Source organism: Nymphalis io, chromosome 8 (assembly GCF_905147045.1).
Source record: "Nymphalis io chromosome 8, ilAglIoxx1.1, whole genome shotgun sequence".
Lineage (NCBI taxonomy): Eukaryota > Metazoa > Arthropoda > Insecta > Lepidoptera > Nymphalidae > Nymphalis > Nymphalis io.
In genome coordinates, this window is record NC_065895.1 from 7729195 (window position 1) to 7751916 (window position 22722).

A 22722-nucleotide genomic window follows, 5' to 3' on the forward strand; every position below is an offset into this window, starting at 1 on the left:
TTATATCAAGTACATCATGGAAAATATCAAGATTAATACTTCCATAACGTCTTTGCCTGATGAAATAATATCATTAATACTTTCAAATATTGAGCCTCGAGATATTATCAGATTTTCCGTTACATGTAGACGGTTTTATGACATTGTAATTAATAATGATTACCTTTGGAAAATTAAGTATTCTGAAATGTAAGTTATTTTATTGAATTTCTATTTTATACTATAACTTAAAACGCAATTTTCAACTATTCTTGTTATATTATTCAGGTTACCCAAAGAAATTGTTAAGGTTGTTGAAGAACACAGTTTAATATGGTTAAAAGAAATGATTCAATATTATAGATTAAAGAAAAAAATTTTCATTGAACTTGTTTCCATGTCTCCTAAATCTTTTTGGTAAGTCATATTGTATCAATTTGAAGATATGCTTTTTGTTTTCATATACTGTACTTAAAGGCATCTTATGATTTAAATTTATCATTTGGCGAATTCTAGTGGTCTTAATATTTATTTTTATATTTAATAATATTGACTAAATTGTTATCAGTAAATTTGAATAGTTATGTAAAAAAGCTAGTTTTTTATTTTATTTCAAAATGTAACTACTTCAGCTCTCTATAATGATTATTACATAATTGATTATTAAATCTATATGAATAAATATATATTTTTTTGGTGCGCCTTTACTTAATATCCCAGTGATTGTCACTGGGTAAAAAATTACATAAAATTGATTGAAATTTGTATTTTAAAATGTATCATAATTTCTAGTATATTTCAACTGGTACTGTCGCTTGCGATGTTAAATATAACTCTAACATAAAATTTAACTTATGACTAAGTTGACTCCATGTAATATAAATATTTTTTAGGAGAGTCTATGAAGTATCAATTGAAGATGTGAGAAACTTTTTTGCATTTGCAACAGAAACAAATTTAAGCTTTTATTACACAGTTCACATTCTACAAGGCATTGTTAAAAAAGGAACTAAAATCTTAGATGCTCTAACAATTGTAAAGTATGTATTTTAAAATATGTTATAATATTTTAAAATGATTATCATTTTTTTTCATTCATTTGTATTTTCATAAATTATGTATGAAAGTACAGGTGGACAGATCGTTTGGCATGATATTGATTGTAGCATAATATTTGTTTATATCTCAATATTTAAAGAATTTCACCGGGTAATTCCCAACCTTTCCCATTTGTAGCTGATACACACAGCTCATACTACACATAATATCTTTACAAAATTAAAAAGTACAACGTCTTTGTGGTATCCAATTTTTCATTCATAGTAAATATTGGTGTCTTTTTTCTTCTAAGCATTATCGACTATAAAGTGACATTATAAGTATTTAATAAAATTTATTTTTTATGTATATGTAATTCTAAAATCAATATTATATTTCAGACCATTGTATACATTAACTGTACTGTATTATTCAAAAATAGTTCTTCGTCACTTGGTTCAATCATATCTTGCTATTAAATGGGTAAAGCTGCATGTGAAAAACATGCTAACACCAGAAATTGTTGTAACATTCTTCCTGCAGTGGATCGACCCCATTAATATTTACCCGGATGAAGAAGTTGAGAGTAAGGTAATTGGAAATATTTACAACTATATATAAAACAAGATATGAAGCCGAGATGGCCCAGTGGTAAGAACGCGTGAATCTTAACCGATGATCGTGGGTTCAAACCCGGGCAAGCACCACTGAATTTTCATGTGCTTAATTTGTGATTATAATTCATCTCGTGCTTTACGGTGAAGGAAAACATCGTGAGGAAACCTGCATGTGTCTAATTTCACTGAAATTCTGCCACATGTGAATTCTACCAACCCGCATTGGAGCAGCGTGGTGGAATAAGCTCCAAACCTTCTTCTCAAAAAGAGGAGAGGAGGCCTTTAGCCCAGCAGTGGGACATTCACAGGCTGTTACGGACGGATTACGGATAAAACAAGATATATAATCACAACAAACAAAAATTGGTAAAGTTGATAACTCATAGAGAAACAAACTTATGGACTACAATCTTCAGACTCTGAATTCCTTGACATAAAAGGCCATAAGAATAACTTTGATTGGCTTAACCCTGGGTTTGAACTCAAGACCTGTAATATTGGTGCAATCATTCATAATATTCAGACTTCACAGATGTCACACTGGCAGGGTGATATGTCCCTGTCACATTAATCATGAAATTTATTCTTTGTTAACACCTAATGATAATTACAATTGCTATGTGACATAGCAATTTATATTGTATAAAAAAGTTATAAAATAAAAACTAGATACTTAATCATTTATTATTAAATTTGATTCTCTCTTTTTTTAGATCCAGGGCTTAGTAGCGAAAGTTGAAAATGTTCTAAAACAGCAATACTCAAATAATAGCAAAGAAAAAGGGGAGTACAAATACTCTGATAAAGAAGTGCTGCTTGCATTGACACAAGTAATATATAAGGATGAAAAGTTTTCTGTGTGCGCCAGCACCAAAGTGAAAACCTTAAACTTGGCAAAAGTGGGTGCTAATTAACGAAATGTTTTTATTTATTTTATTCTAAATGAAGATTTTTTGTTATAGCTTTATATGTTTTGTATAAAATGGCTATATAATATATGGGATAAGCCATAAACAATGATGACGAGTAGAGCATAATGGTTATCCCTAAAAAATATGTTTATTTTAGTTTTTTAAGTTTGACGAATTTAAAATAGAGAGATTTTGCTTAATCTTAAATACTAAGGGTAAACAAGAAAATTTTCATCTTGTTACAATTACAAATGAAAAAAAGTACTACTAAACAGCTTGCTAGCTTAAAACCTGTATACAAATCTAATTGCAAATGCAAAATGATTGAAATTGTGTTTTTGCTTGTAATGTAACCCTTTTTTTACTATAGAGATGGCTCCTCTTTTAGTCATACTATATATATATATATACATATATAAATATAAATATAATACATTTGTATAAAAGTGAAAAAAAAGTTGCGAAGCGTGCGGTTATAAATATAATATTATCTAATTATATGGAAAATAATATTAATTTAATAAGTATTAAATATACTACGGCTAGCTAGCTTATTCATAAATGTTAAAAATGTTCTATTTCTCTTACTTTACAGGTAATAGAGGAGAGTAATGGCAACATTATTACATATGCTGTAATTTATCACACTGTTGCAAAAAGGCTTGGTGTGAAATGTGACCTGATTGCATTTCCTAATCATTTATTCTTAGAATGGCAAAATAATGACGATCCAAGCACACCATTGTTTACAATAGATCTCATTAATGGATCCATAAACCCTAAGAGACGGTGTCCTTTCTCACAGAGTGCAAATAATGAATACGAATATGTTCCCGATTCCCTACTGCAGTATATATATTCATCTTACATGAAATCGAAAGGGGCTATTCGAGATTGGTAAACAAATTTCTAGTAATAATTGTTAATACATTATTGGATTCTGAAAATAATGTAATATTTTATTTTACAGCAAAACTCAAAATGCCATTCACTTACTGGACTTTCTTGGTACAAGACACATAAATCACAATCCTTACAAAAATTTCTTTACTTATTTGATAGAACACTCTGATACTCCAGTTATGAATACGCCGCTCAATATGACCTATGTAACTATATGCTAATTGTATCACTTATTTTCATTTTAACATACACTATTAAATAAAACGATGAAATTATTTTTTCAGTTACATGATGTACATCTGCAGATGTTAGTGGCATTAGCAAATTTAAACCCGGCTGGAGAAGTTGCTTACCATACTGTAAGTGAAACAATTAAATTAATTCATCAATACTAAACCAAATCAAGTTGAAGATTTAATATCTTATTAAGTCTCCAGTCTCCGATTATTTCTCAATACTCTGTATACATATTTTTATCGAAAAGGCAACCCTTTTTTTTTTTGGAAAAAAGCGTTACTCGTTTCCCCCACGGGAACAGAGTTTCGCCGTTCGACCAGCAAACAGAGTAGACGTGTGTTACATTTTTATTTAAATTATTAATTTTCCGATATTCAAAATAATTGAATAAATCTCAATTTTAATTAAAAGTGCCTTTCGACTAAAGACTGTTTAATCCTGAGTTTTGTACTCTTAAACAAAAGCATCGCAAGCGCAGCACCCCGCACACCTCGGGTAAAAGAGAGCGTTGCATTTTTCGTCTCACCTAATTAGCCAAGTGTGCGTTCCTATTCGGCTTATCTACTGTACCGATGATGCATACAGACAAAGGTGGCTCCCAACCAGACTTAGCGAAACTCAGGCCTCTGCCTCGAATTTTGCGGGTAGCGGGGCGGCGGCGGCGGCGGCGCGGCAGCGGAGCGGGCAACGCATACCTGTTCTCCAAACTAGCGGGCAGATCGCGCGGCACTATAGCGGTGTAGTGTTGTGTTCGTGGTTGTGTTGTCGAGATATTTGTTTTTATTAACGAAATGTCTGAAAAACGGCGACATCTTTTTGATTCAAATTTATTCCTAACGCTCGATTTATTGTGGGCAAAAGAAGAAGTGGATCCCTACTATAGGGCAAGGAAAATAAATGGCGAGTTTTATCGAAATTATGAAGAACAGAGACAAAATCCCGACAAATTCTACGACTAATAATTGGTTAATTATTCTTCTATTTTTATGGTTCACATCTTTGCTGTTCCATATGGGTGTCCTCTCAAAGATTGCCGAAATAATTACACTCTTGCACGTCCGAAGACATTTTGATACGTCACAAAAAAAATGTACAACACTATACCTACAATGCAGACGCGCAACGCGGGCGGTCACCGCTTGACTGGAGTGCACCGCTCGTTGCCCGCCCCCGCGCCGCTCCTGCACCGCTGTATTCGAGGGTCGGTCCATTTGATTATACGCGTAAGATCCTGCCGCTCCCGCGCCGCCGCCGCCGCCGCCCCGCTGCCCGCGAGATTCGAGGCAGAGGCCTCAATGTTGATGCATTCGATCCTAATAATATTACACAGCGTAAGCGTAAACAACCGGATTGCGAATGTAAATATGAGATGCACGAGTTACGCAAGGAAATGTCAAGTATTAGTGCACTTTTGCAAAAATTTATTGACTGTCATGAACAAAATATATCAGATATAAAAAGTCAAATTGAAGAAATTAAAACTTCAACTACTAATATATCGTTTGAACAAAATCAGATAAACCATAAACTTTCGGAACTTGAAAGTAAGATACTTAGTAATGAAGTAACTATGAAAGCTCAAGAATCCGAAATTTCTCATCTTAAAAATATGACGTCAATAACGGCTTCCTCTTCAGCGAATTTATATAATAATGAAAAAATTATTCGAGAATTACAAGAACGCAATTTGAGAGAAAAAAATATCATTATAGTAGGTTTAACGGAACAGACTTCTGCTGACTGGAGTAAACGTCAGTCCTTGGACGAATCAGCCGTCAACAATCTTCTTACAAATATAATAATAATAATAATATCGTGGGACATTTTTCACACACGGCCATCTGATCCCAAATTAAGCTTGTACAAAGCTTGTGCTATGGAAACCAGACAACTGATATACTACATATACTACTTTTTTTTTTGTAAATACATACTTATATAGATAATTACACCCAGACTCAGGACAAACATTCATGTTCATGCACACAAATGTCCGTCCTGGGTGGGAATCGAACCCACAACTTTCGGCGTGAAAGGCAAGTGTTCTACCAACCACGCCAACCGGCTCGTCAAATATAAATAGTGATTATCCAAAATTGATTACTAAAATTTTTCGTATTGGAAAATATATCCCAAATAAAAATCGGAGATTAAAGGTTTGTTTCAACAGTCGTGATACAGCTATAGAAATCTTGCAGAATAAAAATAAAATACCTAATAAAGAAATAAAAGTATTCTCCGATCAAACACCCGCTCAACAAAAATTTTTGAATGAATTAAGAGAAGAAATCGAGCGTCGAAAACAGAAAGGTGAAGAAAATCTAATTATAAAATATTACAAAGGTATGCCCAAAATAATTTCTACATCAAAAAACCCCCATTAACTCAAATCTCATCCATATTTAAGGGATCTATTGAAAATGTCACATATCAAATACCTAACAATTATCGAAACCTACACACAGATAAATCGAGATTAAATCTATTTTACGTAAATATTAGAAGCTTATGCAAACCTGGTAAAATGGATGAGTTAAGATGTATAATTCAGTCTATACCCTCTAAGGTACACATCATTCTACTTACGGAGACATGGATTAAATCCGAGGAACAAGCCATACTATTAAAACTTCCCAATTACACGCACTATCAGATCTAAAGTTGTACTTTAGATCTGACAAAATTGGGGGAGGTGTATCAGCCTATGTACACAATGACTTAAATCATAGACAAACGGAATCATCATACATAAACGGCAATAATTATTTGTGGATTTTACTTGAAAAATACTCTCTGGAAATAGGAGTTGTTTATAATCCTGGTGACACAAATTTTAACTCTTTTTTAAATGATTATTATTTTCAATTACAACAACGAAAAAGAGCAATAGTAATTGGTGATTTCAATATTGACCTTCTTAATATAAACAGAAAAGCTAAATCGTACAAAAAACTTTTACAAGAGTGTGGCCATCAAATACGTAATGATATAGATGAACGTTTATGTACTAGGGAAATGACAAACACAAAATCGATAATAGACCATGTATCAACAAATCTCAGAACAAATAATTTCTAAATCGATTCATAGGCGTCCTAAAGATGTCCTCGTCGCCCCCGATGATAAAATCTCATCGGCCAACGCTAACTTGTTAGGGAACACAATGAACACACACCGACCCCGCCGGCGGGGTCGACGACTCTCTTTCATTACGTCCCGTCGACGCTTAGGCGTATGACGGCATTATAACGCAGGAGTCCTCCCCTCCCGATTTCAACGGAGTCCTAAGCCGAGGTCCGGCCTCACAGGAGGCACCCTTAGGACGCCCGTCTCTCTTGAGCCCTGTGTGGCTCCCAACATCCGGCTGAGTTAATCTCGCCCATCCCGCCCGGTGACGCTGTAGAGGCCAATAAGGCCAACAGTATTACTCAATTCGAAAAAAAAAAAAAAAAAACAAATAATTTTCATATGGCTTTACTGGATTCAGATATATCAGATCATAAGCAAATCTATCTTGAAATAAAAAAATACAATCCACCACCCAAAAAACGTATTAATTATGAAGCTGTAGACTAGATAAATTGGAAAATTCTCTAAAAAAAGACACAAATATCCCCACTGAAAATTTTAGTACATTTTACCAACTAGTAACTTCACATGTCATCGCAAGCAAGATAACTAGAACTAAAACTCTTAACCTCCCAAAGGAAGATTGGATAAATAATGAAATTATACATGGTATATACAATAAAAATGAACTATGGATGAAACTCAAAAACAACACAAACGATGATGCTTTAAAAACTAATTTTAAAATGGCAAGAGATAAAACCGCAAGTAATATAAAAGCAGCTAAGGAAATGTATTACAGTAAGGAATTTGAAAAGTGTCAAAGGAAGCCTAAAAAAATGTGGACATTAATTAACGACTTAGCAAGTAATAAAACAAAAGAACAAAGTTCTGCTCCCCCAAAACTTATAGTTAACACAGTAAGTATAACAGATCCAACAGAAATTTGTGACACATTTAATGACTTTTTTTCTACTATAGGGTCAACTCTTGCGAATGATATTCCTCTAAAACTCCAAAACAATAAAACACACACTTTACCTCGTATGAACGACCATACTAATAAACTATCTTTTTTGGAACCTTGTAGTGTAGATGAAATCAAAAAAATTATCCAAAATCTCGATTCAAATTCTAGCGTTGGTATTGATGAAATTAACACGAAAACTATTAAACGAATTAAGAACTTAATTATTTCTAGTTTAAATTCATGTTTTAACATGTTACTGTTGGAGGGTAACTTTCCCGATATTCTTAAAATCGCTAAAGTTAGCCCAATTTATAAGTCAGGTATAAAGACTGACCCAAGTAATTATCGTCCAATCTCGGTATTGCCAGTGACGTCCAAGATCCTTGAAAAAATTTTATATACAAGGCTATTAAATTATTTAGATTCAATTGATTTTTTGTACAATAAACAATACGGATTTAGACCCAGATCGAATACACTTTCGGCCACAATTGACTTAACGACTAAAATAAGATGTAGTATAGATAACAAAAATATAGTTCTTGGAATATTTATCGATCTAAAAAAAGCCTTTGATACCGTTAGTCATTCAATTCTCTTAGAAAAACTCGAATGTATTGGTGTCACTGGCAATGCCTTGAATATGTTTCGATCTTACCTCACTAATCGACATCAAATTGTTAAAATTAATAAGTACCAAAGTAAACCTGCAATTATAAACTATGGAGTGCCCCAAGGCTCCATTTTAGGGCCTTTGCTCTTTTTAACATACATTAATAATATTCATCAATTGGACTTACATGGTGAACTCACATATGCTGATGATACATGCTTGTTTTATTTCGGATCCTCAATTAATGATATTATACCTCAAGCGCAAGCAGATCTCAATAATCTTTATACGTGGTTCGAATCAAATCTGCTCACTATTAATATTAATAAAACATGCTATATGATCTTCAAAGCGAAAAATAAAAAAATACAGCTTCATACACCTCTTACAATAAATAATATACCTTTGCAAGAGAAAAAGCAAGAAAAATATCTAGGACTAAGACTTGATACATATTTAACATGGAATACACATATAGAACATATTACAAACAAACTCTCTAGCCTAATCGGTTCATTGAGATCAACGGTTCGATGTTTACCTCGTCGAGTTCGCTTAATGATTTACAATAGTTTAGTGAAACCACATCTTTTGTATCTCATCGAAATATGGGGTGTGGCATCAAAAAGCAATATAGCCCAACTTCAAATTGCTCAAAACAAAATAATTAAATTACTTTTTCATTACCCTTATTTAACACCTTCAGATAAAGTCTATAAAGAAACCAAATTAATGAATATTAAGCAATTATACAACTACACTACTTGTATTCTTATACGTAAAATCTTAGACAAAAAAATACATAAATAAATACATCTTTCGAAAGCAAAGGTCAATTACACAAATATGCAACTAGACGTGCTAGCCATCTAATGCTGCCTAAAACAAGAACTAAGAGTGGAAAAAAGATGATTATTTTTGAGGGAGCAAAACTTTATAACAATTTACCTAAACAAGTAAAAACTCTTAACAAATTTTTCTATGTTTAAATCTCGACTTTATAACCATATTCTGTGTAACGATTCTCTGTTAAAATAATTAATTGAAACTGTTATCTCATCTGTTTTGCTGATCCGAACGAATTGTTATATTTATAAGTTAGATATAAGTTCTCATGTAAATGACGTTGTCGTAATGAGAATAAAGTTCTATGAACCTAACAGTGAGGCGCACTCGGCGCCTACACCCCCACCCCCCCATAATACTATAATAAATACTTTGACTTAAAACCAAATTCGACACTAGTACATAGCCAGGGGCAATATATTCGTTTCTATAAAATATTTCATTTAATTTATATGATAATAATAAAATCTAATTAAAATATAAAAATTTGAAATAATTGACTAAACCTATATTTAAAAAAATTTATCTGGTGGTAGGATGCTAACATCCGCCTGGCTTGTTACCACCGTACGCATGGTGAAAAACTCGTGAAGTGGCTTGCAGCCGCGTTTCGAGGTCAGCCAGCGTACAGCCAGAGCCCGAGCGAGTATTGCCGCGATGGGTGTTGGTCCAATTGGAGACGGCTGTTGAACCAATGCCGGGGGAAACTGTATTGACCTGCCGGTCAGGGAGACCCGAAGAAACGGCTGTTCCGCTGGCCGCCCGTGGCATAGTACAGGGGCCCGAGCGTGCCTAACCAGCTCGTGAGGCTGCCCCACCAGGCCACGCATAATCTCGGGGTGGACCGTCGTGCCGGTTGGTGACCGGTAGGTGGGGTCCCGGCGGCCACTTCCGGGGGGGTTCGGGGGCCCTTCCGTCCGGCGGGTCAGTGTATTTTTCCTTTTGGCAACCACTTGGGGAAACACGCCTCCACGCTTTGCCCATCCCTATCGTGGCAATACATCGCTCGCTTCACGTCTCTTTTCCATTCTATTTTTCCCAAATGGCGCAACAAAACAGAAATAACGGTCGTACAGCGGTGCACACCCCCACCATACCCTCGCTGTTTGAGGTCGAGTTCTCTAACATCCGAGGACTCCACACTAACCTCAACGATGTCCACCACCATCTCGAGCCAGCACGGCCAGCAATGTTGTTTCTCACGGAGACACAAATACTCCGTCCTGCCGATACCAGCTACCTTAATTATCCCGCCTACACGCTTGAAGAATCCTTCAAAGCGAAAGCCGGAGTATGCTTGTTCGTCAGGACGGATGTTTGCTGTCACCGACTGCGCTGCTTGGAGGACCCCTCCTTCTCCATGTTGGTGGTACGTGTGGACCTGGTTCGTCAGAGCCGAGTCTACGTGTGCCTCTACAGATCCCACAATGGTGACTTGGAGACAAGCCGATTATTTGACCATCTTAGTCGGGTGGCAGATGCTGCGCAAGAGAAATTTCCTAACGCGGAATTGGTGTTTTTGGGGGATTTTAATGCTCACCACGAATCCTGGTTGAAATCCCTCAAAACTGACCATGCTGGAAGGACTGCTCATGCTTTTGCTCTCCCACATGACTTGACCCAACTGGTTGATCAGCCCACCAGGATTCCAGACATTGATGGGCAAGCACCTTCTCTACTGGACCTTCTGCTGACTTCTCACCCGGTGGAATATCAGGTTGTGGTTCAGGCTCCTCTTGGCTCTTCGGATCACAGCCTTATATCTACCAGAGTGCCACAGGCCAAGCTGCCGCCACTAACGGTATGCAAACGTCGCGTTTGATACTATAAGTCGGCAGATTGGGACGGTATGCGCGATTACTATGCGTCGGTCCCTTGGAAGGAACGTTGCTTCAGTGGGAATGACTCGACAGCTAGTGCCGCTGCTGTTGCTGATGAGATCATGTTGGGAATGGAATACTACATTCCTAGCTCAGATTTCGTCAGTAGGGGTACGTAACCGTTGGTTCACTCGTGAATGCACCGATGCTGTATCATCTAAGCAGGCGGCATATCGCGAGTGGATCAACGGCTGCATTAGCGGGGCATCTAACATTGACTCACTGAAAGCAAACTACAATAAAAATTCCAAGTCCTGTAGAAAGGCATACACGAGAGCGGATGCACAGCGCATTGTACAGATTGGTCATGACCTTGTTTCGCATCCTAGGGGCTCCCGTAGCTTCTGGCGACTAACCAAGTCTGTGCAAAACGATTTCTGCCAACCTTTGCTGCCACCGCTCAGAAATCCGGACGGATCGCTAGCTCACAGTCCGCAAGAGCAAGCTGATCTCCTGGTTAAACTCTTTGCCGATAATTCCGTCATCGATGATTGTAGTGCGCTGCCACCTACGGTCACAACGGTCCACAGGTGATCTTCTAGCGTACGTAACACACCTCTGGGGTGAAGCTATCGACAAGCATGGAGAATCGTTGGCTGTCAGCCTCGATATCTCCAAGGCTTTCGACAGGGTCTGGCACAGAAGTCTTTTCTCCAAGCTACCGGCATATGGTCTGCCTGCTCAGCTATGCACCTGGATTGCCAGCTTCCTACACAAGCGTAGCCTTCGTGTTTTAGTAGATGGTTGCGCTTCACAATTCTATGTAGTGAATGCTGGGGTCCCCCAGGGATCTGTCCTATCTCCCACACTCTTTCTTTTGCATATCAATGATATGCTCTCTCTTTGGAACATACATTGCTATGTTCCAAAGATGATAGTACAGTGCATGGTGGATACCACAAACGCGCAGTGGCTGGGCGGGCGGAAACTGAGGAGAGGCGGGAGAATCTTGTCATTGAACTCCATAGGACGTTAGAGCTCATCGCCAAATGGGGTTCTGATAATCTTGTTGAGCTTAATGCCAAGAAAACACAGGTATGCGCTCTCACAGCGAAAAATTCACCATTTTACCCTCTTCCCTCCCTCTGTGGCACACCGCTGATGATACAAAGCAAAGTCGCCATGCTGGGGATTGACGTTCGCTGTGACCTTAGTCTAAGAGATTACATCGAGGCTATTATAAAAACAGCTTCACGGAAGCTCGGAGTTCTGAACAAGGTGCGGCGTTTTTTCACGCCACAACAACTGTGCCTGTTATACAAAACACAGGTACGGTCTTGCGTTGAATATTGCTCGCACCTTTGGGATGGCTCCGCTAAGTACCTACTGGAGGCCTTGGACCGGTTGCAGCGACGTGCAGTACGCATTATTGGCGACGTAAAGGTCACAAACACCCTTGAACCTTTACAATTGCGTCGCGAGATAGCAGCACTGAGCGCTTTCTATCGACTGTATCACGGCGAGTGCTCTGAGGAATTATTCTCGCTAATTCCTGCTTCCCCCATCCTTCTTAAGTCCACGCTAGCTGGTTCTTGATGTCACCGCCTAACTGTGACATCAATTCCATTGCGCACAAAGATATTTGGCAACTCCTTTCTTTGTCGCACTACCAAAAAATTGAATTCCTTACCAGCTCACGTGTTCCCCTCCTCTTACAACCCGGGTTCCTTCAAACGAGGCGTGAAGAGGCATCTTGCGGGCCGGCAAGGCGGGGACGGCTAGTACAGAACATTCTTTCCGACTGTACTGGCCGTCGTCGCGTTTGGACTCTACTACCACTTACCATCAGGTGGAGTAGAGTCATTTGCCATCCCGGCGCATATAAAAAAAAAAATTATGTCATGAATTTAAATAATAAAAAATAATTTTAAGTAAATTTTATAAACTTCGCCCTGCTCAATGAAACATTTTATCTCTGTATTATAACTAACCGCTTAAAATTTATAAGTTATACATATGAGATATTATAACTTAATAATTTAGGTTTCAGTCAAAAAACACCGGAGTTATGTAACATTCGCTGTGGGTATGATATGTTACCATAATGTATACAATTACATGTGTATAATACTTGGATGGGAACTCGATGGCTCCCACTTGCGGATACCAACTGAAGATAATCTAGTCTTTGGCCGCGATCAGCCATTTTATCGCGTTATTGCGGGAGATCAATCGGAGAGATATGTTGCTCAAGGTAATAACAAGAAAAAAAATAATATTTTAAAAATATATAATATTTCTTCTTCTTCTTGTGCCTCTCCACTACTGGAGGTTGGCCGTCAGCTCAGCGAATTTTTCGCGGTTTCATATAATATATGTAGTTATTTAATTATCAGTGATATTATAAGGGATTTATGTTTTTTTTTAATTTATCTGTCCATTTGTTTACACTATTACATTATTTATTGGTTTGTATACAATATTGTAAATTAATTTATTATACCAGTTACATAAAGTTATTACTGTTTTTCAGAAAACTTAATGGCAGTTACAACGCCTTTTCGTATTCATCGCCTTGAAGATCACATAGCGAAAGAATTTACACATTTCGATGGATTTTCCTATGTTCCCAATAATGAAAAGATTTTAGAGTATCCTCAAGAACAACTAATTACTGAAGTATTTAGAAAGCGTTTATTCAAGTTGCCTAGACCTTAAATTAGAAATTAATATTATATAACCATTGTGTATAAAACTTACATAAAGTTAATCATTCACTGATATTTAGAAATGTTTATGTAGATTTTTATTAAGGGTTAATTTATTACAGGTTTGTCTATTTCAAGTTTTCTCCAAAGTGTATTAAATATATGTATGTAGTAGGCGCAATCTAAGCTGACCGAGTCGATTTTGCTGCGCAAAAATTATTTAAAGGAAAAGTGCGGAGAGGCTACAATTATTAGAATTTAAATAGACAACGTAAATAGACAAGATAAAGGTGTAACTAACCCAAGGTTACCTTATCTGACAAGGTTACCCAAGGATTTTTTTTTATTTAACTTTATGAAGTTATATTTATAAATAAATGTATATAGTTGATGATTATCACAAATATATATGAATATCTATAATACATATTTTTATTAGTAGTATTCAGAGACCACTTTGTAAATTATAAAAATAATAAATAGTAATAGCAACAGCACAAACAATATATAACTGAAGAAAAAAACTAAATTTTTATTTTATTTTTTTTGGTTGATATAACTTGCAATTTATTGAATAAATTAATATGTGGGTATTTTTATTTAAATAACTATTATTATACAAATAAACTCATCTTTTTATATATAGAATATGTGTAGTATAAGATTCACTGGAAGGGGTGTAAGTCTTATATAGTGTAGTGTAGTGTAGGTAGTATATAATTATTATGCATATTATATAGTAGTCGACCACAAGCTCTTTTTGTGTTTGATATTCATAATAAAACATTGGTCTCACTATTTTTTATTTTACCTTAGTCACATAAGATAATAATTTACAGCAAAAGTATAAATCACTAGTTTGTATATAGCATTGAATTAAACAAAATGTATGTGTGTATGGATAAATCCGAACCTGAACAAGAAATCACCGGGCTGACTGTTAAAAGCTCTTAAAAAAAATGTGTCAAAAGTTACTAAAAAGTTTTAATTTTGTAAATTTTTTATTTATTTTATATTTAACCTGATTTTAATCACATGGTAGTCTATGGGTCTTTAATTCACCATCCCAACCCACAGTATGTAAGACATTTCTCTCGTCATTGTCCCACACCATTCCTCTTACAAAATTACTATGTAAATTTCTGTTTTCATAAATTAAACTCAACTTCAAATCTTCGCTGATGTCAAAAACTGATACGATTTTATTATCACAACACACAGAAAGCCTGTTACATCTGAAATAAAAAATATTTACATTCAGAAAATGTTATGCAATACACATTAACCTTATCCATTACAATGAATGATCCTATATTATCTTTTTTAAAATTTTTAAATAACTTTTTCTCTAATTATCATGAACTATTATTATTCTTAGTGATATTATTTTTTTTATTTTTAGTGATCATTAATTTCTTGTCAATGATTCATTCACGGAAGTAACTATGTTTTACAAATTACAGTTATGTAAAGTGTAATTTAATGAATTTTATTAATACTAAAGTGGTCAGTATGACAAAACTCTAAATTCATATGTAAGGACATAATATATATATATATATATATATATATATATATATATATAAAAGGCAGGTGACTGCTATCTAAAAAATACTTTAATGATTTAAGATTTTTATTTTTTTAAATTATGGTAAGCTGAGTAACTTATAAAGACTTACCCAGGTTGAATAACAACTTTATGAACAGCAGCTGGTAATTCAATAAGTTTAGTTGCAATTTCTGGTTTTCTTATATCTATCAAACTGATAAAACCAGCTTCATCACCAAATATTAAATTATTTTCATCAAACCATTGCAAACAACGAACCCCACAGTCATTTTTAAATAATTCTGAAAAAACAGGTGCCAATTATATAATTAATTTAAGCCGTAAAAGAATAATATATATAATATAAAAAAAGACCTAACAATAATATTTACCTAAAGCTGGTAAATCAATTTTATCATACCACAAAGAAATGCAATAATCTAATGATCCTGTGGCAAAACTTGTGTGAGACATGGGTCTGACTGAAACTCCATAAATTGATCTACTATGGGCTGCAAAGTAATTTCTTATACAAATTAAATCTATTGTGTCCCACACCTGAAAATAAAAAAATTGGAAATAAATAAAAAAAAACCTATGTAGGTTATGATATACTAAGATTGTAATTTGTACATTGTAATTTTATCAAATTTTATTGTGTGTATCTGATTTCTTATAAATCATGTCTGTCTATACATGGCACAATACAAATTATCAAAAAATGAATGAAATAAAATGCAGTGATTCATGAGGAGGAATTTGTTAAGGTTTTGTGTAAATTGAGTGAAGTATGATGATGTTTGTTGAAGATGACAGAAAAAAACATGCCAACTCAGAGCTTTACTGCATTGAATGCACCACAAAACCAATAAAATAAAGCATATTATGATATAAACATTTTATGTAGACTTTTATACCCTTACAAAGTCAGGACAGGTAGGTTGTTTTCAAATAAAAATAGTGTTTCTCTCAAAGTAGATTAGATCAAACTAATGGAGTTTATAATCTAATAAAAGTAATAATTATAGAATCACCTTAATATTGCCATCTGCACCAGCAGTGACATACTCCTTGTTAGGATCTAAGCAGTCTACACTTAGCACAGCCCCATCATGTTCTGCTACTGATAGATCTTCACCCCATTGATTCCAAGCATCATCTTCTTTACTCGACCACAAACTTACAGCCCCACTGTCTTCACATAGAAAAATCTGTGATAGATAGATTTTTTTTAAATTTTTCATTTACATTTAATGAATTATTGTACATATCAATGAACACATCACAGTTTATACCTTATTAGAATTTTCAACAAAACAGCCATCTGCAGTACCACTAGTTAAATAGATGTCTTTTTTTGTAGTTTTGTGAATTTTATTGTCTTCTGGCCTCTTTTCAAAAATACTGGCACCACCGTTCCAATAGCGTCCAGTCAACTCTGAACATCCCACCAATACAGTTCCATCTAAAATGTAGAGTTTTTTTTTAATTTTTTTACTGAGAAACGACACGCTTCTATTCAATTTAAACAAAACAAAACTTATTGAATTAGTTTTAATTTTAAAATATTTATAAATACAATTTCCAAATAAACACTAGAATTAATCATTTTTTTTACCGCTTTGTAAGCGAATGTACTCGAGATATGATTGAGTGCACGTTCCTGTCGTGTCTGTTCTATAAACTTCAGCATTTAAATGTGGTGGTACAATTTTATTACTATTATCCATTACAACACGTGAACGGCTTAGTACTTTGGTTATGACGGATATAATTTGAAAACTACTATTCAAAAAGATTTATACATGTACAGAATATAATTAATTTTCTTATATGTTACTCTAAAGCTAATTAAAAAACTTGATATCAAGAAAACAAGAAATCCCTATGACAACACTCAGTGGACAGTTATTACCGTCGAAACGAAACTCGGATGAGTGATCAGTTGACACATTTGACATTGACAATCCTTATCCTACTGTGCTTTTATAATCAATGGCTAGCTTATGGCAAATATTAACTGTAAAAATTTATATGAATTTCTAGATAGAAAAACATAACATTAATTACCTTACTTGTACACGAAAATGTAAACCAATTAAGTTTCCATTTAAAACTAATTCATATATGACAGTAAACATGCAATTCAGTATATAAATATTCAAAAGGTTAAATAAACAGCAAAGAATATAAAATAATGACTAAATTAACAAATCCTCATTCATTTCCTTTTTGAATGTTTTGAGCAAACAAGAAAATTTATTGTAATATATTCATGACCGGTGAGTAAATTCATTTTGAGGATTGTAATAAGACAAAACCTTGACTTGAAAGTTTTATTCCACTAATAAGTAAATAAATGACATATGACATCATAAAAGAATAAAGACTAAATGCGGTTTAATATCACACTACATTCACACTTTAATTTAAAACATACATTGCAAGACGCAAGCGAATACGAAATCTGTGCTCTCTATTTGATCAACGTAAATTTGATTCCTTTTCTGTTAGACGATAGTGACCTACTGTAGTTGGTTGCTCTTCTGTAGATTCATAAGCTTCATTTTCAGTATTATCATATGTATTATTTCTTCTTGCTAAATGATTTTCTACAGCACTCGATATTTCATTGGAAGATAAATTATCATCAGTATATATATCAATTTCGCCATTATTTTGACCTAAAGGTGCTAAATTGCGATTTGACACGGTAGTTTTTCTACCATCTGACAAACGAACGTGAGAATAATTTGGATTTACGTGAAGCAGTTTCACCTCTTCGACTAGCAGTTGATATTTACTAGCGCGATAGAATCTTCGCATAAGAGCATGATCTGAATGAATTAACCAGCTCGACACAGATACACCATTTGCTGATGTTCTAGTGAGCACAAACATTCTTTCATGCTTCGTGCAATTTGTAGCAGTACAAAGAAGAGAGCGGACTGAATGTAATGCTTGAGGCAGGGCTAATTCCCTATTCTGAATAGACATGTTCTTCGAGCGTAATCCTAGTTGCACAGCTTTCCGTACATTAGCGTTAAGGCGTTCTACTTGACCATTCCCTTTAGGATTATATGGTGTAGTTTGTCTCGTGGCAACACCACGATTATATAGGAATTCTTTTAAATCGGAAGACATGAATGCTTTACCATAATCAGAATGTATAAAACATGGCATACCAAAAATGAGAAAAATTTCATTTAGATGTTTAATAACAGTTTTTGCAGAAATATCGGCACAAGGAAAAGCAAACGGAAAACGCGAATATTCATCAATTATAGTCATTTTCATTATACTATATAGTTGTTTTTTGTATTACTTGGAATTTTTCCTTTAAAATCTACAATTAATCTTTCAAATGGAGCTGTTGCTTTAATTAAGTTAAGACTGGGAATAGGATTTCGTACATAATTAGGCTTTATTGCTGAACAAACACGACAAGATCTTGTCATATTTCTAATGTCCTCAATAGAGTACGGTAAATTCTGTGTTGTAATCCAGTGAGCCATTCTTGTAATTCCAGGATGACATAAAGCTTCATGTAATGAAATTAATTTCGTATGTACTTGAGTTGAAGAACATAATGCATTTGCAACATCATTTTCTTTACCAGGCCTGAAAATTATGTAGTACTTAAATGGTGCTAATTCTAAGCGCCATCTCTGTATTTTCTCGTTTTTAATTTTGTTTGTCAATTTATTATTAAACATAAATGAAACAGATCTTTGATCAGTTATTAATCGAAAAGGTTTCCAAATTAAATAATGTCTCCGTTTTTTAAAGCTTCTACGATCGCATAAGCTGCTTTTTCAAAGCAGATTTCATGATGTCTGATTTAAGTGATTGAAATCTTCAGAGAATGGAAATATTTTATTGTGAGATATAGCGTGAATTCTTTCAGAGAAATTAAGTATCCATCGACTGTAGTGTGCAAACATACCAATGATCCTACGTAGAGACGATAAGTCTTTTGGTGGCGTTAAGGACGTCAGAGGTCGAAGACAATCTGCATCGGGCCTTATAACTTGATCTTTAATATTATAGCCTAAAATATTTATTGTAGTTTGAGAGAACTTACTTTTATCTTTGTTAATAGTGTAGCCATACTTTCTAGCAGCAGCTAAAAAAAAATTCTAAATTCTTATCGTGTTCATTTTTGTATTACCGCAAATAGTAATGTCATCTAAATAGGCAAATATATCTTTGAGTGCTTCTTCTTTTATTACTCAGTCAATGGTTCTTTAAAAGCTGGAGACACCATTAGTAACTCCATATGGAATACGTAAGAATTGATACAGATTTCCATCTGCTTCGAATGCTGTGTATTGTTTTTCTATAGCTAGTATCGGTACTTGGTGATAGGCACTTTGCATGTCTATTGTGCTAAAGACAAAATACTTCGATATTTGGGAAATCATTTCATATTTATTTATTGTTTGTGAATAGTCTATAACAAGACGTTTTTATGATTTTCATTTTTTGTTAATAAGACCTGAGCTCGCCAATTTCTTGAATTTATTGAACAATAAAATGTTTATCATCTTGACTAAATCGGCGAGATTTAATTGCTATTGGCCTGTATTCGGGAGATATATGTGTAAATAAAGGAACTGCAGGGATTGATGCTTGTGCTACATTACAAACTTTTATTGGTTCTTTAGATCCTTCAAATGAAAACTCTAGAAAATGTTTTTCCAGTATTGTGACCTATTATTAAATCAGCATATGAGTTTTTTACAATAAGTAAATTTAAATCTTCATAATTGTGATCTCCTATTCCACCTAGTACAGTAATTTCACCCTCGATTACTGATGTGAAATCAGTTAATGCCATTGAAATATTTTTATTACTAGGCCGACTTTTCAAACCACAACGTTTAAAGAAATTCTCACCAATAAAGCTAACTGAGCTCCCAGTATCGATTAGAGCGTGTGCTCTTGTTTCTTTTATGTAGACAGGCAAAGTTGCTTTTCTTAATGAGCTTGGAGAAGCAGCTATTATGCATGCGGACAATTCACATTGCTCATTTGTTGCCGCATCTATATCTTTTACTGCGACAAACATTAGCGAAATGACCTTTTTTCCACACATTTGGCAAATTACATCAAGTGCTGGACAATTTTTACGAAGATGAACGCGATCGCCACAGAAAAAGCACTTCCGCTTAAAATAAGTTACTCTTTTATTACTTCTTGTACTGTCATATTCAGATGTTTCTGGTTTAGAATTATTATTTTGAATAGCATTTAGGCTGATATTATACTTTTGCGATCTAACTTCAGCTACTTCTAGAGACAATGCTTGATTGTAAGCATCATCGAGTGATAAGTTCAAATTTTTACGTAGACGTTGTCTTATTTTATTGGACTGAATTCCGGAAATAAATGCTTTACGTATATTATAATTTCTTTTTGTTTCTGCATCAACATTTTTAAAATCACATTCTTTCGCTAATTGTTTTAAAGCTTGTAAATATTTGTCTATCGACTCTTCAATTTGCTGTTTTCTTGTAGCTAGATGCCGAGTTGAGCCGAGATGGCTCAGTGGTAAGACATGTGAATCTTAACCGATGATCATGGGTTCAAACCCGGGCAAGCATCACTGAATTTTCATGTGCTTAATTTGTGATTATAATTCATCTCGTGCTTAACGGTGAAGGAAAACATCGTGAGTAAACCTGCATGTGTCTAATTTCACTGAAATTCTGCCACATGTGTATGCCACAGTGTGGAATAAGCTCCAAACCTTCTCCTCAAAAAGAGGAGAGGAGGCCTTTAGCCCAGCACTGGGACATTCACAGGCTGTTACGGTTACGGTTGTAGTTAGAACGTGTCTGGCGAAAATTATATTTTTTTGTTTTATAAATAGTTTATCCAATATGGCCAGTGCCGTTTCATATGTAGAACATTCGCTTATATAGGTAAATATATTTGATGTAACATGGTTAATTAGTAAATCCAATTTTTTATGAGAAGTGAGTACCTTTTCAGTCAATCAGAAGACGATCGAAAGCTTTCAAAGGTTCTTTTCCAATGTTCCTAATGTTTCGCTGCGGAACTATCAGAGGGATCAACATCTAAACGATCAGGTCTTAAGTATTTATCCATTTTGTAAATACTTTAAATAGTCATGTGGAATAAATTGTAATAAGACAAAACTTGACTTGAAAGTTTTATTCCTTATAATAAGTTATATGTCATATATGACATATGACATCATAAAAAATATATACTAAATGAGTTTTAATATCACTACAAGGATATTTTGTTCGAGTTGAGGGTAGGTGGAATAAGGAATTATTGCGTGTGTTCATTTTTAGATATCTAGAGTGAATTTTACTTAAGAGAAATGGACTGTCATTTAAATTATGTGTCAACTTAAAGAGAAAACTTTGATCTCGTAATTGTTGTTGATTAATACCAGAAGACTGAGTATCTGATTTGGAAATCGCTTAATGGTTTTACTTGTGATGTAGTTAGGACCAAAGGTATTTATCACGGTTGTCATAATAAAAATAATTAGGTATATAAGTCACGTGCGGTGCAGTGCTATTCTATAAGAACTCACTTCATTATTTAACATATACTATTTTGATTTTGATTCGAGTTTGTTTCTACAGGATACCTATTGGAACTTACTGCTTGAGGCTTTTTCGAACTTGCCTAGTATTGTAAATGAAAAACTGAAAGTGTTCGTTTATTACGCTTTCACACATCTTACATACTCAACCGATCATCATGTAATTTTGCATACACGCTGTCAGGGGTACAGTATAGAGCGTAAGGTACTAACACCTGCTTGACATACGGGCGAAACCGCGGAATCGAAGTTTTAAATAAAACTATAATTTAAAATGGATTAATTTGAAATTTTGCATAGCGGCTCAAAAAATGCATCTTTTTAATTAACTTGTTGTTTTCGAAATTACAATGGGTTTATGAGATATTGTTCATATCACACTTCATCAAGAAATGGCGTAAATACCTACTAACTTTATATATTACGATTACATTATTTTATGCCAGATTATTGCCCGAATAACTCTGCCGTATCAAACCCTTGCCTACAATAATTTATTTATATGTCTTAAATAAATAAAAATCTTAATACCTATGTTTACCTAAGGCGTAAATATAACTTTTAATAAACGTAATTCAGTATGGTCACATAAAATGTATTAAATTTATCCCCTTTATCAGAATGATATAAGCTCTGAAAGAAAGAACAAGTTTAGGTCACAACAAATTAATTACAGACCACTTTTTTGTTGTCTTATTAGTTTAAATCTCTTTACGTTTTTTTTGCACAATTTTCCTGAATTTGCTGTCCCAAAAACTAAACATAAAAAAACAATCATTCTAAATCCTACAAATATGATTTGTACAAAAAAAACAGGTCACATGGGGAACTCTCTTTCCTTATATTTCGGTCACATACGGCGTAGATGGTACAAAT

General features: G+C 34.3%; 2 protein-coding genes and 1 pseudogene across 2 annotated transcripts; 1 reads left to right on the forward strand and 2 right to left on the reverse strand.

The window, feature by feature from the left end:
• Positions 1-3: 3 nt before the first annotated feature.
• On the forward strand, positions 4-14509 carry LOC126769885 (F-box only protein 21-like). The gene is made up of 10 exons (XM_050488841.1): positions 4-189; positions 268-396; positions 873-1019; positions 1419-1608; positions 2348-2533; positions 3141-3442; positions 3516-3654; positions 3733-3807; positions 13047-13257; positions 13537-14509. The coding sequence occupies exons 1-10, from the start codon at positions 17-19 to the stop codon at positions 13719-13721; spliced, it is 1737 nt and encodes a 578-aa protein (XP_050344798.1). The 5' UTR covers positions 4-16; the 3' UTR covers positions 13722-14509.
• Positions 14498-17181, reverse strand: LOC126769889 (methylosome protein 50-like). Its single transcript, XM_050488847.1, has 6 exons — positions 16879-17181; positions 16556-16725; positions 16295-16471; positions 15653-15818; positions 15391-15562; positions 14498-14946 (listed from the first exon to the last, which is right to left on the reverse strand). The coding sequence occupies exons 1-6, from the start codon at positions 16988-16990 to the stop codon at positions 14739-14741; spliced, it is 1005 nt and encodes a 334-aa protein (XP_050344804.1). The 5' UTR covers positions 16991-17181; the 3' UTR covers positions 14498-14738.
• A 2600-nt stretch (positions 17182-19781) lies between these two features.
• Positions 19782-21374, reverse strand: LOC126770395 (uncharacterized; annotated as a pseudogene).
• Positions 21375-22722: the final 1348 nt, after the last annotated feature.

Excerpts from the sequence above, each read along its gene's own strand:
- LOC126769885 (XM_050488841.1), top strand. The coding sequence starts at position 17 with ATGGAAAATATCAAGATTAATACTTCCATAACGTCTTTGCCTGATGAA. Across the intron at positions 190-267 it reads AAAATTAAGTATTCTGAAAT|GTTACCCAAAGAAATTGTTA; the intron begins GTAAGTTATTTT and ends TATATTATTCAG. Across the intron at positions 397-872 it reads ATGTCTCCTAAATCTTTTTG|GAGAGTCTATGAAGTATCAA; the intron begins GTAAGTCATATT and ends AATATTTTTTAG.
- LOC126769889 (XM_050488847.1), bottom strand. The coding sequence starts at position 16,990 with ATGGATAATAGTAATAAAATTGTACCACCACATTTAAATGCTGAAGTT. Across the intron at positions 16,472-16,555 it reads TTGTTGAAAATTCTAATAAG|ATTTTTCTATGTGAAGACAG; the intron begins GTATAAACTGTG and ends TATCTATCACAG. Across the intron at positions 15,563-15,652 it reads AATTGATTTACCAGCTTTAG|AATTATTTAAAAATGACTGT; the intron begins GTAAATATTATT and ends CTGTTTTTTCAG.